The sequence below is a fragment of the Podarcis tiliguerta genome (assembly GCF_965153285.1).
Source record: "Podarcis tiliguerta genome assembly, chromosome: 7".
NCBI lineage: Eukaryota > Metazoa > Chordata > Lepidosauria > Squamata > Lacertidae > Podarcis > Podarcis tiliguerta.
Window position 1 is genome coordinate 51,482,903 of NC_139540.1, and position 15,433 is coordinate 51,498,335.

Consider the following 15,433-nt stretch of genomic DNA (forward strand, 5'->3'; position numbering starts at 1 on the left):
ATTGTAACAGAATTGCACCGAATTAACAAGTAGAATAAGGAAAATTAAAAATACAGTACATTAACTAAGGCATACCTTTGTAGTAAATAATATACGAGAGAAGACAGTATGCAAATGACTTAAAGTAGGGGTATATCTACAAGAATAAAGGTGAAACAATAACTAGTCTAATCACACATACATAGTTAATACCTCCAGTCCCACTAATACAAAAAATCTCTATAGAAACTTACCTGTCCCCTTGATTGCAAATCTCTGCTAAAAGCACAAGCTGTACATTTTCCTAAATAAGCAGTGGACAAAAAGGGGGTCCACACCCACCAATAAAACCCTCAGAAACCTTGAAAATGAAAGGAGACAGCTTTCACAGCAAGAAAAATATTAGTATCCATATGTATTTTTGTGTTTTTATATTTTAAACCGCCCTGTGATCCTCGGATGAAGAGTGGTATAGAAATTTAATTACTACTTGTAATAGTTACTATGTACAATCAGAATCTATAAACTCAAAATATGAACCTGTGCACATTGCCTCTGATGGGGCACTTCAAGTGGTTCCCCATGCCCCAGAGTTTCAATTGGTCTTTTATAGGGGCCAAGCCATTCCTGTGGAACTCCTGGGCCAGTAAAGACTGAGCAGACATCATCCTGCATACTTTAAGACATCTCCCGAAAGCTGACTTATTCAAACAGGCCTTTGAAATATGAATTTATTTTCCCCACCAGTATTTATATTCTTACTGATCTTTTTGCAACTTCATCAGTTGTACGTATACCTGTTTGCTATATTTTCATGAAGTGTGGTTGATAAATGGAATTCTAAGTGCAGCTGTAGCTGGAGAGGGCAGACTGTGACATAGGAGAGTGGGCTTAACTCTCTCTCCTGCTGACTTTACAGATCACACGTTCTCCCCACCACCACAAACCCAGTGTCCAGAAGTTGCTATTTGGCTTGGTACCAAAAGCATGAGCACCCAGGCTGCCTCTGTATATTTTTTCCTGATAGGGGAAAATTCACATTTACAGGGCAGGAGTGACTTTCATCAGGAAAAAAAAATGTTGAGAGGAAAAGAGGTAAGCACACAGCCCCCTTTACATATTTGAGTTGGTCCTGAAAAGTGAATATTTACATTTAAACCATATATAAAATACATTGTGTCGCTAAAACTGATGCTATTGTTATACTTTTACATTTCCATTAGTTTTGACTGTATTTCGGATGGTTGTACTTGAGAAATATAGGAATAGATTTTTTTTAAAAAAGAACTGGATGCTATTACTTTACCTAGCTAAATAATTAATAGAAACACCATGTTGCTGAATTCTGTTTTCCCACTTGCTCTTCTCAGAACAGGGGAAAGTAGCCAGATGGAATTTACATTAACAAGGTTGGTTGTTGAGAAGAAATGGCTACATGTAAACATGCTTAAGCAGGCTCACAGAAATACAACTTTTCATGGAAAGAATAAAATGCAAGAGACGTTAAATAATGGTGGATTTGTATGGCCATGGCAACAGAAGGATGAAAATAGAACTTTTCCAAATGCACCTAAAATGGAAAAAGCATTTGATGATGCAATTCTTTATCTCTCTGAACTCACAAGGTTGGTTCAGATATTTGAATGGACTCTCCTCATGGTATTGTGTCAAGAAATGTGTGTCTGAAGAGCTGCACCTCAAAGGAACTGGCAGCCATTTCTCTGCCACTGCAACAGCAGCTGATAGACCATCCTGCCAGGGCATTATTTCACATAATCCTGTACCCTGGACAAGGGATTTGGGTCCCTGTGAGGAGCAACTGTTCAACCATCTATCTGGATTAGGCTTGTTATCACTGAGTTGGTGCTCTTCGTCTTCTACACTGAGAAGAAGAAGAGAGATGTGCATTATCTCATCTTACACATATATTAGTATTATTTCCCTATTGTGTTGTTTTGACCTCAGCCCTTCTAAAGGACCTTGTAAAATGCATATTTTCATCTTTCGTGATGATTCTTAATACCGTATATTTGGGGTGATAGTATCCTCATTATTTATTTATTTATTAATCAACCATCATTTATGTCTATGTATTTTTTTATTATCATTTATTATTTAATCATGGTTTATTATCTATTAACCAGCCTTGGGCAGGTTGCAACAATTGAAAACAGTTAACACAAATTACAGTGTAGAGTAGCATAGTAAAGAAACAGTTTCTTTCCATTCTAGTTCCAGTGCAGTGTGGTTTTCAGCCTGTTTTAAATGAAACACAGGCGGTCTGAATGACTTTTAAAGGGTTGACAGTGCAGGATTTCAGTAAGATAGAAAATGTATTTATTTTATATGTAGAATCACAATTCTTTGATTCCACATAACATCTCTGAAGGGACAATTATTGTCTACCAAACTTACGGTACTTTAGGAAGATTAAAGCTTCCCAAAGACCATTGACATATTAAACTGCAAACATTCTAGAGGATTTTGATATGTCTGCATGGTACCAAGAAGTAGCAGATAATAGCTCACTATGAGATTTTTACTTTTTACCTATTAAATTCAAAGGAGCACTCCTAATTCACTGTGGTTAAGTGAACATTTTTTCCTTCTTTGAAGGTGAGGAAAGGAGGGGAAAGCAGCAGCCAGAATTATGCATTCTCTTAGAAGCATATTCCTGTGAATATTTCAAATGTGATACCTGTAAATGTATATGGCTGCTAAATGAGAGGTTTTAAATCTGACCAAGTCCACACAGAACTGGTTGGAAAAATACCGTCACTGCTGCTCAAATATATAGTTTTGTAAGAACCATGACAGCTAGCCAGTACAGCTTCATTATTTACTTGGACTTCAAAAACATTTGACAAAGGACCTTCCTGAAGATTTCTAAGGTAACAGTCATTGGATAAGAGAAGACGGCAAGTCAACAGCTTTAGTGTTGGACCCAGACCAGGATTCAAATCCCCACTCAGCCATGAAACTCACTGGGCGACTTGGGGACAGTCACCAATTCTTAGCCTAGTCCACACCACTGGGTTGTTATGAGGATAATATTTGGGGTGCACAAATGGCACCTTGAACTCTTCAGAGCGAAGGTAGGATATAAATGCAGTAATAAATAATTGGTTAATTATCAGGAAATAGAAAAATAAGGACTGAAAAGAGAGATAGAGATTAATCTCATATTTTTCCCTTAACAGAGCTTTTTAATGAGAGATACCTGAATTTGCTCTCTCCTGCATCTGTCTAACAAATGAGACTATGATATAATTTAATTTTACATCATTATCAGTTATTTAAAACCCATATTGTTTCCTTAGCAATGTCAGATTTGCTGTTTCCAGTGTAGATACTAAGCATACTAAGCTTCCTGTTAAACACTCTTGCACTGGAAAGGTCAAAGGATTGTGTCTGTCTCAAGTCCTCTGCATAATTTATAAAAAGAAAACAAATTGGGCAAATATAGGTTCACTTTCATTCATCTAATTTATTTGTGGGCATGCATTTCATTCTGATCTCTGTGGGTAAGATCCAGCATCATTTCAGTGAACATGATGTGCACTGGCGTAGCGTGGGAGGTGCAGGGGGGCCGGCCGCACCGGGCGCAACATCTGGGGGGGCGTGCTAGCACTCGCAGCTCTCTGCCCCTACTAAAATCCACGGGTTGGGGGGCGCAAATTACTTGCCTTGCACCGGGTGGTGACAACCCACGCTACGCCACTGATGATGTGACATAAAGCAGTAAGCTTTCATTACCATATGTTTTGTTTGTTTTACTGGACATTTTAGGAAGAGGAGAGGAGAAAATGTCCAGAGCTGTTTTTATCAATAAGCACCCATCTTTCATAGTGGCTAGTTCTATCCTTAAACTTTGGTTTACAGCTTAACCCTGAAACCTGTGTTTAGAAATATAAGATTATTTTATTCTTGTTCATTCGCGGGCTGTAATTGTTTACTTTTCTTCTCCCCTGAAAGATAAAGAAAAACAACAAAAAGCAAAACTCTCTCTCCCAAGAGTCTGAGTTGAGTTCTTCTTATCTGGGATTATTATTTTTTAGCCTTTCCTGTGAGTTCATTCATAACTCCTTTTTACTGTAAAATGCACATCTCCTTTGGAAGCTTTTTAAGCACTATTGCCTATTGTGAGCCAGTTGACTCTTGCCTTATAAATAAAGCAGCTCAAAAGACACGTCAAAAACTATCTGATATATTATTAGACTTTAAAGATAGTGCTGAAGCAGTGACATTCATGAATGTAATGATCCCTCTGGGCCAAATCCTCTTTCCCTTATCTTTTCTTTTTCAGCTCGATTGGTATCAAATAGGATCTGAATTCTAATAAGGATTCCTCCAGTTCTGCATGAAGAAGTGTTCACTAAAGCAAAATTCACTTCCTATAAATGATTAAATACAATGGATTGTAGCAGATTTCTTACACAACCCCAACAGGGTCAGGTATTCTGACTTTCTAATTCACATTATTATAGTAAAGATACTGGCTATTGTTGTTTATGAGGATAATCTCAGAAGAGATACCTACAATGGAGGAAATCCATTCTGCCCCCACAGCCTAATTAAGACACAAGATGATATACGTATTTGGGATGAACCAGACCAACAACCTTATTAATGTAAATGCCTGCAATAAGAAATCAACTGTTTCTCCTCTGTTTGAAACCACCAAGTTACTATTATTTAAAGCGAAGACTAGGGTAGCTCCGTTCTGCCATAATTATGGTTGGGGTTGGATGACTCCCACCCTGGCTCCATGCCTGAAATCCACAACCATATGTTCCTCTCTTCACATCCATTGCTGCAGAAAGATTGAAGGAACTGGAAGTAAAACTGGGCTGGCCTGAAGTGGTCTTTCTACACTGCCCAGCCTGAAGTCCTTCTGCCCTGCCCAGCATTGAAGTGGGAAGGGAAATCACCCTCTCCAATCCTCATACAATCTGAAGAGCAAATTATTTTGCACCCCGTCATAGCGCTGATCTGGGCAGAGGGATGGAGAGGAAGTGATTTCATGATGCTGGACCAGGGCCAGCCCACCCATCAGGCAAGATGAAGTGGCCACTTCAGGCAGCAGGATCCCCAGGGGCAGCAGATCTGAATGTAGTTCTTCCTTCCCCCGCTTCTTCCTTAGGTACTTAACCCTTTTTCCCTGGTGAAGAGAGGAGTGCCATTTTGTGGTCTTGTAGTTCGCTTCAGATGCCAAAAAGTATTGGGAGACCCTGTGCTGCACTGCACAAATAAGTTCCTCTCCAACCAAAACAGTACCTTGTGGAGAAGAAAATCACTTGTAGAATACCAGGCATGACATTACCATAAAAGGGGGGAAGAGGAGGTCTAATGACAATAGAGGAAGGTAGCAATAGCTTTTGGGATTCAGTATAATAACATATTGAAAAAGGCATTATCTTGCTCTTGGGAAACCCAGCCAAATTATTCTTGTTGTTATTATGCTTTTTGGAGTGTTGCTTCTTCCCATTCTTGCCACCTTCACCAAGAAACAACATTGATGCCCCCTTCCTTCCCCCAAATTCATGTCCCTCAATGTTAGTTATTGTTGTGATACAAAAGGAAAGAGCATCGTCTACTTATCCATTCACTTTTACCAATGTATTATTACGGAATATAAAGTGGATTGAAGCACTCTGAGTCAACAAATGTACTTTTTGTGGTTAGGCAAGTGATGTGGAAATGAACTGAAAAGTATGGGATGAACATCACAAGCAAATCAGGATGAATTATCATTGCGTGTCGAGGTCCCCAATCCACCCCCCAAATAACTCACAACAGACACGTAATTTTTGTTTAAGATTTTTGGCATGATTTTGGCCACAACTTTATTCAAATACAAACCGTGAGTGGTTGTTTAGGCATTGGTTAAGACTATCTGTCCCCCCGCCTGGGGACAGAACTGACTTCCGGGCACCACCGAAAGACAGTGCGGGGGAAAGCAAGTCGGGGAGGAATTGGAGCTGAGACACAGACCCTCAACTCTCACCCGCCTGCTCCCCGAAGGCTTGCCGGCCCTAGTCCCATTCCAGGGATTGGACGAAAAGATGGCAAGCCCCAGGATTCCTTTAACGGAATTCCCTTTCTGCAGCAACCATGGAGGGGCAGGCACAGCCTATCCTGACCCCTCCTCCAACGGAATTCCCTTTCCGCAGCAACCATGGAGGGGCAGGCACAGCCTATCCTGACCCCTCCTCCACCAGATTTATAACCAATGCCTAACCACAACCTTACAAGTTGTGATGATTTGCTACGCAGTAGGCAAAAACCACCCAGCCAGCCAATTTGCCAGGTGGAAAAATTCCTACCAGGCCCCTGCTCAAAGGCAGACGACCCCATGACAGGCAATAGCAAGGTCAACGCAACAACCCCTTACTCTAGGGCGGGTGGGCGGGTGATCCGTTGCACGCAGCAAAAGAGAAAGTACAAGGCTGCGTGCAGAGTATTTAAACCTTTTTACCCCTCCCACCAAAATTGCAACATAACTTTTACCCCAGCAACCCAGTGAACCAATCACTGCCCCAGGCCATCTTTAGAGACCTTGCCTGGTAACAGAGGGGTGGCTCAGTAGACCCCACCGCAACACGTGCTCTCCCTGAAGGAGAACACGCTTTGCTGTATAACTTCCCACCAAACAAATCAGCATGGATAATTAATAAAGCCTGGACATAGGACTTGCCCACACTTGTGCTTGTCCCGCCACTTTCCCCAGGAGAAACCTGCTCCTTACTGCTGAATCAGAGCAAATGTCAATCGAGTTTTCCACAGACTGATGTCTGCCCTGATTCAGCGGCAAAGCACTGCTTTCCCTGGGGAAGGCAGTGGGGCAAATGAAAAACTACTCAGATTTGTGGCAAGAAAGCTGGGGCAAGTGGAAAACTTAACAGACCATGCTTTCTAGGTGCTGGAAAAGCAAAGTGTGGACGAGCACATAGTCAAACCTCTGCCTAAGTTTTCTTCAAGAAAATCAGGATGAATGCTCAACAAAGATGTCTGGAGGAGCCATGTTGATTATGATCATGTTGATTATGATTTTGTTATCTATGCAAAAAATACTGTAACAAATGTCAGTGTGATCAAACTCATACTGCAGATGTGAGGCTGAGGCTTAGGGAGACTGAATTACCAAGTGCATTCAAGGCAGAAAGAAGGACTTCCTGATATACAGGGTTTGAGGACTTATTTGACACACTATGGAAACAAGTCAATTGTGCCCTATCATGATATAAAAGTATTGGGAGGTATTAAAGTGGGGACTGGGAGACAATAAACTTGCTTTGTACTATAGCTAGCTTTCATATTCAGTTTTCATTTTCAATAAAAATGTTCAGGCTTTAAAATGTTGTTGTAGGTGATGGGATTTACTAAATCCCGTAGTAAACAGCCTCTATTTCCACCTATCTTGTCATTCTAAAGACCAGAAGATGACATGATGGTAAGAATACTGTCACTGAATAAAAGGGTTCAGTATGACAGGACTCGCGGAAATAAGGTTAGATGTGCAAAGCACTCTTGTACCAGCTATTGTTAACATAAAAATAAGTTTATTGGCCCCAGGGCTCATTTTAAGCTTGTAACTCTCTAAATTAGAGCTGTAAAAGTGATTGAATTTTTGTCCTTCAGTGGCTTAGAACAGGTGGCTGTGATTATTATTCCATTCAGAATCTCTGCTTTGGTTTAAGATATTCTGATGCATGGTTTGGATAATGTAATATTTATTTTGACAAATCCCTTTGCTCCCAACATACAATACTTGAGATTTAAGTAGATAGCTACCATCTTTCAGCATAAATATTGTGTTTTACTTTGCATGTGAAGGTCAGCATTTTCAATTCTGAAGCCTCAAAAGGAGGAAGCAGTTTCCCAATAATTATGTGTTCTCATAGTATGACACACTTTCATTGTGGTAAACAACATTTATCTTGTCAGATAACAGGTGTCCAATATCATGCAAATGTATTAAGCCTTTATAACAAAATAAGTGCCATTTCACTAGAATGAAAAATGGCATTGAAGAAGGAAAAAATACGATTTTATAGATGGGGGAAATATTCAAAGCACAAAAAAACTGGAACTAAGAACATTGGAATTGTATGGAATTGTGAACACTGTTATTTAATACAACCATATTCATTTTCTTGCAACTACTGTCAAACAAGAAGGAAATGCAATTGGGAAAGGTTCATGCATAAAATAATTTTAAGGTTCAGGATTGACAATAGTTCTTCACACAGTGAACCATTATACAGGCGACTCCCCACTTACATGGGGGTTACGTTCCGGACCCCCTGCACGCACGAGTGAAAATCGTGTAAGTGGGGAACACCCTCTAAACACCCATTAAATGCCCTCTCTGCCACTCTCTCTACAATCCAGGTCAAAAATGCTGTACCAAAAAATATCTACAACTGGAATTGAAGCTCTGGGGCTAGAAGGAGGCTGGAGGGTGCATGGGAAAGTGACTGCTGATGCTGCATTACCATAGACATCAGCTGTTAGGCACGGAGGCTGAGCAGCCTAAGACAAAGCCCCACTGTGCCTCCAGTCTCTTCTCAACCCTCATTGTTGTCCTCCCTGTGAGCCACAAGGACTCTCCAGCTCTCTCCCTCCATTTCCTGGTATGGATTAAATTATTTAATGATTTTCTGGCACCGTGCATATATGTGGTCATGCACAAGTCAATCATGCATAAGTGGGGGGGAAGGGATGCCTGTACTATAGCAGGCACATCCAACAGGTTGATCGTGATGTACTGGTAGATCACTGAACGTCTGTGGTAGCTCACTGGTATATCACTGGCTCCCCACAAAGAAGCTCAACAAGTTTGACCTGAACCCCCCAAAACAGGGCTCTCCTACCTATAAAAAACAATTTTGACCTGAACCCCCAAAAGGGGGTAGATCACTGCCAGTCTTTAACTCTGTGAGTAGATTGCAGTCTCTTGGGAGTCGGCCACCCCTGTACTATAGAATTTACTACTGCAAGTTGTAGTTTTAGGCAATAACTTTGGTGACTTAGAAAATTCCTGGAAAATGAATGAATGTTTCAAAGCAAGCCGGAGAGAATTCCCCACTGGGGCAACTCCAGGCTTTGCAGAAATAAATAAACTTCCTAAAAGCTCCCCCGCTTCCCAAAAACCCAGTCCATGTGAACTTGGCACGCTTTGTAGCTACAAAATGCTGGCTGACCATTAGGTAGATGGGAGGGGAGGGAAAGATGGGAAATAAAGGCCAGGACTAGAGGGAGGCCTAAACAGGGTCACTCCACACTGAAGCAATTGGTTGTGGGTTGTTCTTTCTAGTTAAATATCCATTAAAGGGATTTCATGTGTGCTATTACAAAATGTAAAATTTTTGTGGGGACAATCATTACAATCCACGTGTAAAACATCTTTCAGGAAACATAGCTAAAAGGGGTGTAGTTGCAGCATTTCTCTTGCCTATTTAAAGGCTGAAACTGAATTCTTCTACAGTTGCTAAACATTATCAGCAATCTCCCACAGTATCTGATCTGTATTTGATTACAACCAATGGCAGCTAAAACTAGGCCAGGGATAAAAGAATAAGTTAACTGTTCCTGAATAATTAAGCAGGTTTCTGTGTGACAACAAGATGTCTTGTGTAAAATACGCATTCATTTACTATGTATCAGTGGTGCCTATCTTACTGGCCTTATTAATTATTTATTAAAGTTTACAAAAATTGCCTGTTCAAAGCTCTGAGATGTGTTCTTTTCTTTTTAACAAACATTTAGAACTTATTTCTCAGCTGAAATCAATGAGAATGAACTTTTATTAGAGCAGGAATTTTTTGCATAAACACACTTGGAGAACATATATTCAGCATATATTCTAAAAATGTAGATCTTTTTGCAATTTGCATAGGAGTGCCTATCTATTCACACTGCATTGCTTTCAGTGGAATGTACACTTGAAAAAGCATCTGAGCGTAAATTTTCTTTAAAACTGTTGACATCATTCATTTTTTCCCTTCCTTTACTCCCAGCAGTTCAAGGCAGCATATATGGTTCCCATTACCTTACCCTCACAACAACCCTATGAGCCACATTAGGTTGAGAGACGGAAAGTCACAAGTTGAACTCTGTGCCTGAATGGGGAGTTGCTTCTCCCCTACTCTACTTCAACACTCTGACCACTACACAATACTTGTTCTCAGTGCATAGTATGTCTGAGTACATGTGCCAATATGTTACATTGGTTGAAAACAATGCAATTCAGATAGCCTGCCTCCTGTGGGTCTCATTCTCTGGTATTTGACTTGGAGAATCTGTGATTAAGGACAGATTTTCTATGAAACCAGTTTCATTTTCTGTGGTCCTTTAAGCAATGAGACAGTAGCTCTCTGTATCGCTTAAAAACAGATGTTGTTGAACTACAACTGTCATCATGCTGGCTGGAGCTGATGGGAAGTCCAACATCTGGAGGGCCATAGGTTCTTCATCACTGGTTTAAAGGATTGGCCACAGCCTGGTAGACTGCCACACCCTCTTGCTTGGCAGCTCTGGAAGCTTGGAATATTGTTGCCACCTGACAGTGACTCATCTTGTTCTGTGGCTCCATTGTACCAGGAAGACAAACTAGCTGGCAGCTCAACCTTGAGAGCTCACAATATGGCTGACAGGTCCACAGGGCCAACAAGAAAGAGAACTTGGCAAGGCTCTGTGGATTGTGCTCAGTTTACCTACAATTCCTTCCCCCTCCTTTAAGCTATGAAGGGTCAGTTCTCTTTGACGCTTATAGGGTATGGAGAATTTATAATTATATGATTTATATGAAGATTCTGTTGAGGACTTTCATAGAGTGGATATAAGATATCAGACACCCTAAATTCCATTAAAATATATCATATACACAAGACTGCAGTATCAGGTTTACTTTGAGCAAAGTCATGCCAAGGGTCAGTCCCAGGATAAGAAACATGTGAAAAAATAATAAAAGTGTACCTGTGTGGGGGCAGATATCATCTGTTACCAATGTGTAACCTCAAACACTCAGTTTATCTGGTATCAGAGAGCAGAATTTATTGACCCAAAAGTTTTCACATGTAGGAATGAGTTCCCATAGTTATCATATTAAGAAGTAACTGCTGGTAGTTTTACACATGCATGTTCTGGAATTTGTATGCCAAAAATGTATCCTGTCACTTGCGGCATATAGTTAAAAGAATAAGTGGGCACACTGCTGTTCATAGTTTTCTGCTGCCAATTAAGTAAAATATTATCATGACACAGAAGGCTTTCTATCTTATGCATAAAGAAACCTACAGATCTTACATCCTCCAAGCTTAGACAGAAAGAGAGTAGGTAACTAGAAAAGCAGCTTATGTGGCCGTTTGTGGTTATTTGAACACAGCTTTCTACACTTGAATGCTTCTGGAGGTGTGATACCGTGTGTTTAATTCAGACATATGCTCATTATGCCTGTAATAAGAGTGTTGCTCTTGATAAAGCTCTCTATTAGATTATCACATTTCTCAAACTCTTCCAGATAAACAGAAGAAGTAGGTTAAAAGAGAACAGAAGTTGAATAAAAAGATCAGAGTTGACAGCAGTGAGGTAGATTAACAAAGAGGAAAGGAAACAGAATTCTAATCCCTTGGAGACTGGGAACATAAGAGGAGACTGTTGTTACTCAAGGACCAGTGAAACCGCTGTAAATTAGGTATTCATTGCGTGAGCCCAGTAGATATCAAAGAACATAAGGAGTGGTACCTCAGGGTATTCACTTTCTCTTCACTTCCCTGGAAATCTGCCATGTTGTAACATTATTTCTAGGAGATAAACTTGTAGGTGAAGTTACCATTACCGGAAGAGTTCAGTGCAGTCTGCTAGCACATTTCCTGTTTAATCGGGACAGCTGCCTAGTCTGTTGAAACCTCAGACTTAATTTAGATTCTGTTAGGGACCGGGCTGGTTTTTTAACACTTCTTTGTTTTTCAGTGCTCTGAAAATGGCTTGTTAAGCCAACTGCAAAGCAGGGGAGGGGAGGGGATATCAAGTAGCCACCTGGACAATTTTATTAGCAACTCATTCAAAAGCATTGACATAAAAGTATTTTTAATGGACAAGACTAGTATTTCTTTTTCTCTGTATTTTGTTTATTTTAAAGGGTTAGGTGAAACAAATCCATAATGATAGCAATTTCCATAATGCTCAAAACTGTTAATCAAACCAACTTTACTTGATTTAATGGAATTTGATCATTAGCTTCCAAAGAACTAACTCTGAAAAGCATTTGTGTGTGTGTGTGTGTGTGTGTGTGTCTTTTCTAATCTGTAGCATATCTGAAGAAAGAAGCTACTGTCACTGTTGTGCTTGGTGTAATTTGTGTAAATATCAAACACCACCCAACCCCTGTTCAGTTGTTCTGCAGCAGTAAGCGAGGAGCTTTCTTGAATGTGCCAAGCTAGCCCTGCGCCTTATGAGTTAATATGTGCATAGCCTTAATTTGAAGTGGGTCTACAATATACAGATGGGCACACATAGGGCTGTCTCCATGGAGCTTTTGCCCTCACATGAAAAATCCTGCATAATCACACATCTCCCATGGATCATGGCTGGCATGTCATAGGCATCTAAGGTGTAAGTCTAGGCAGGAATAATTGGAACATGGTCAAACTGACTCAGCAGATCTTTAGTTAGGATCTACCAAGTTGTTCTTACCTTAGAGCAATGTGGGAGGGACAGGAAAGCAATTTGGTGGGGGAGGGACCAAGAAGACCAAGAGGGTTTTGTGCATTTATTTGACATTTGTATGCTAGTCCATCGCATGAAGCTTTCTTGTGTTGGCAACTCATATTCCAGTGATTGCAGATATGTTAGTTTCTAAGAATTATACTGCCCTGTGTAACCAAAGGTTAATATAATTAATATAATTCATTAATTTTCCTTGCAGATTTTCAGAAGGTGTTGGTTGGTTTTCAAGAAAGCCTCAAGTAAAGGACCCAGAAGGCTAGAAAAATTTCCAGATGAAAAGGCAGCATATTTCAGAAATTTTCACAAGGTAGGTCATAATTATCTGCATAAATGTGTAGTGTGAGCTACTGCGGAGAAAACTATTACAGAGAATATTTTCATTCTCTGCTTTTGAAGCTGTTGAAGTTGACAGCAACATTTCATGATGCTGTCATTATAGGCTCAGACTAGAGCCATCTTTCCAAATTAAGAACCAGATTCCAGTTCTTTGGGGTTTTTTAATGTTCATTTTTTTTTACCATTGTGAAGAATAGGATTCTTTTTGTTTTAGTAATTACCTAAAAATCAAATGAAGCCTGAACAGAAGGTGTCAGTGTCTAAATGCCTGCTGCCGTATCTTTACTAATAACAACAACAATAAAAGATTGACGGACTGACATAGGGATGCTTTAGATTGCAAGGATTTTGAAGACTTAAATGTGTAGCAGTCACTTTGCTACAGTTTAGGCTTTGGACAGTGATTATCTTACATCTGCAACTCAATACATGATTATATGTTATTTCAATGGAACCTATCCTTTCACTCATACTTCAACAAAGCAACTATAATTGATTCAACCTTTTGTGCAGCAATCTTGAGGAGGTGTCTCTTGATAGCTGTTTACTGCTACAAAAGAAGACTGGGGCTCTTCCAGGACTTCTTTGTTCAGAGCTGTAGCAAAGTAACTTGCTGCAAAAGCCAAGATATGCAAACAGCTTTCGGTGGACTGACACACTTCAAATTATAGGCAGGATATTGAAAGTTTGAATATCTCCATCTAATTAAGGTCACTGTGTATATAAGTTAAGGTAAGTTCATATAAGTTCATATGTTGTGGAAAAGGTTAGAACCCATCTCACCGACATGCATATTTTCTATATATAGCATTAAAATATATATACAGGGAACATTCAAGTGCATAGGGAGGAGAATGTGGCCCTTGGGACTCACCCAGGCAAGATATATCCCCCACTAGCTCTGTTTCATACTTTTTGGGTATTTTTGCCTGGCTGGAATGTGTCCTTGAACTGTGCTAATGCTGCTTAGTTGCCTGGATAGAAGGTGGAGGGGTATGTGCGTGTGCATGCATGTGTGTGTGTGTGTGTGTGTGTGTGTAAACTAGTCTACTGTACAAACAGTGCTATTTTTCTAGAAAAGGTGCTGGGACTCACTATGAAAGCCTCCCTTGTTATCTTATAATGGCAATAGCACCTGTCAAATTCCAACTGGAAAAAGCACTGTGAAGAAAAGTAAAAAAATGTGTTCTTGCCTCTCTCACTTTGCCTCTTGCTCTGTCCACCACTGTCAGTGGGCCTGAGCACAAAACCAGGTAAAGCTGTGCCTGCAAAAAGACAGGTGGTCCACAAGATTTGTATCTCATGCCAGCAGGGGCCGCAAACTCTTAACATTCAGCTGAAAAGAAAACTAAGCCAATTTGACATTTGAAAAGAAAGTTATAAAACAAAACATAGGAACAACTCTATAAGCTTTGGCACTCGGCAGGCAGCACCATTGCTAAGGAATTTTGCTGTAAATATCAGGACTATGAAACATTGTAGAGCAGGCTGATTTTCTGGCTTTCTTTATGAATGGCATTACGTAAGAACAAAAGAAAGGTTTTCTGAATCAGGCCACTCTCCCCTCCTGCAGTTTTCAACAACTGGTATTCAGAAGCCTCCGGCTGAGGAGCTTAGTCATTGTGGCCAGTAGCCACTGATAGCTTACTCACAAGAAACAGATGTAAGGCAAGCTGGTGTAGGTTAAACCGGCTTAACATTAAACCAGATCCAAGCTCCGTTCTGTAGTGGTGGGACTATTGCTCGGTGAACCAGTTTAAGCCTGGTAGAGTAAAACAAGAGTAGTCTAAGCCAGGTGTCCTCCATCTTACAAGTGTGCATCTAGTTCTTATATTTGTCCCTATTGAAATTCATTTTGTTAGTTTTTGCCCAGTTCTCCAATCTGTTAAGGTCATCTTGAATCCTGATTCCATGATCAGTAGCAGCATTGGCTACCCCTCCCAGTTTGCTGTGATCTGCAAATTTGATGAGCATCTTCTCAATGCCTTTATCATATATAAATATGTTGAACAAGACCTGTGCTTTGTGTTTTCTATACTGGCAAATAAATATTTTAAGATTGTAACACTATGCCTGGACAGCACCATCAAACAATTACGTTTTACTGGTGTTGTAAAGATGTTTTCTTGGGTGCTCAAGGCAGAAACAAAGTCATAAATCAATACAATTGTAAGAATATGTCAGATTTGTTGAAAGTCTTAAATAACTTGTATCAAACAACATAGTGATTTTGAGTTGTGTACACAGAGAGAGACTGCTTTTGACAAATGATTACTGGAATTAACAGAATTTACAGGTCCTACTATCCTATATCTAGTATATCTAGTATCATACTATATCTAGTATGGAAACTCAATGGACATATAAAAGGTGTGAGAGAGAAATA

The 15,433-nt window shown here is 40.0% G+C and overlaps 1 protein-coding gene across 1 annotated transcript in view; it reads left to right on the forward strand.

Annotated features, from left to right (window-relative positions):
* Positions 1-15,433, forward strand: part of DOK6 (docking protein 6) — a 172,626-nt gene that overhangs the window by 61,370 nt on the left and 95,823 nt on the right. Inside the window, exon 2 of the mRNA XM_083450221.1 lies at positions 12,911-13,018. Coding sequence (XP_083306347.1) covers positions 12,911-13,018 — 108 coding nt within the window. The remainder of the gene's footprint in view (positions 1-12,910; positions 13,019-15,433) is intronic.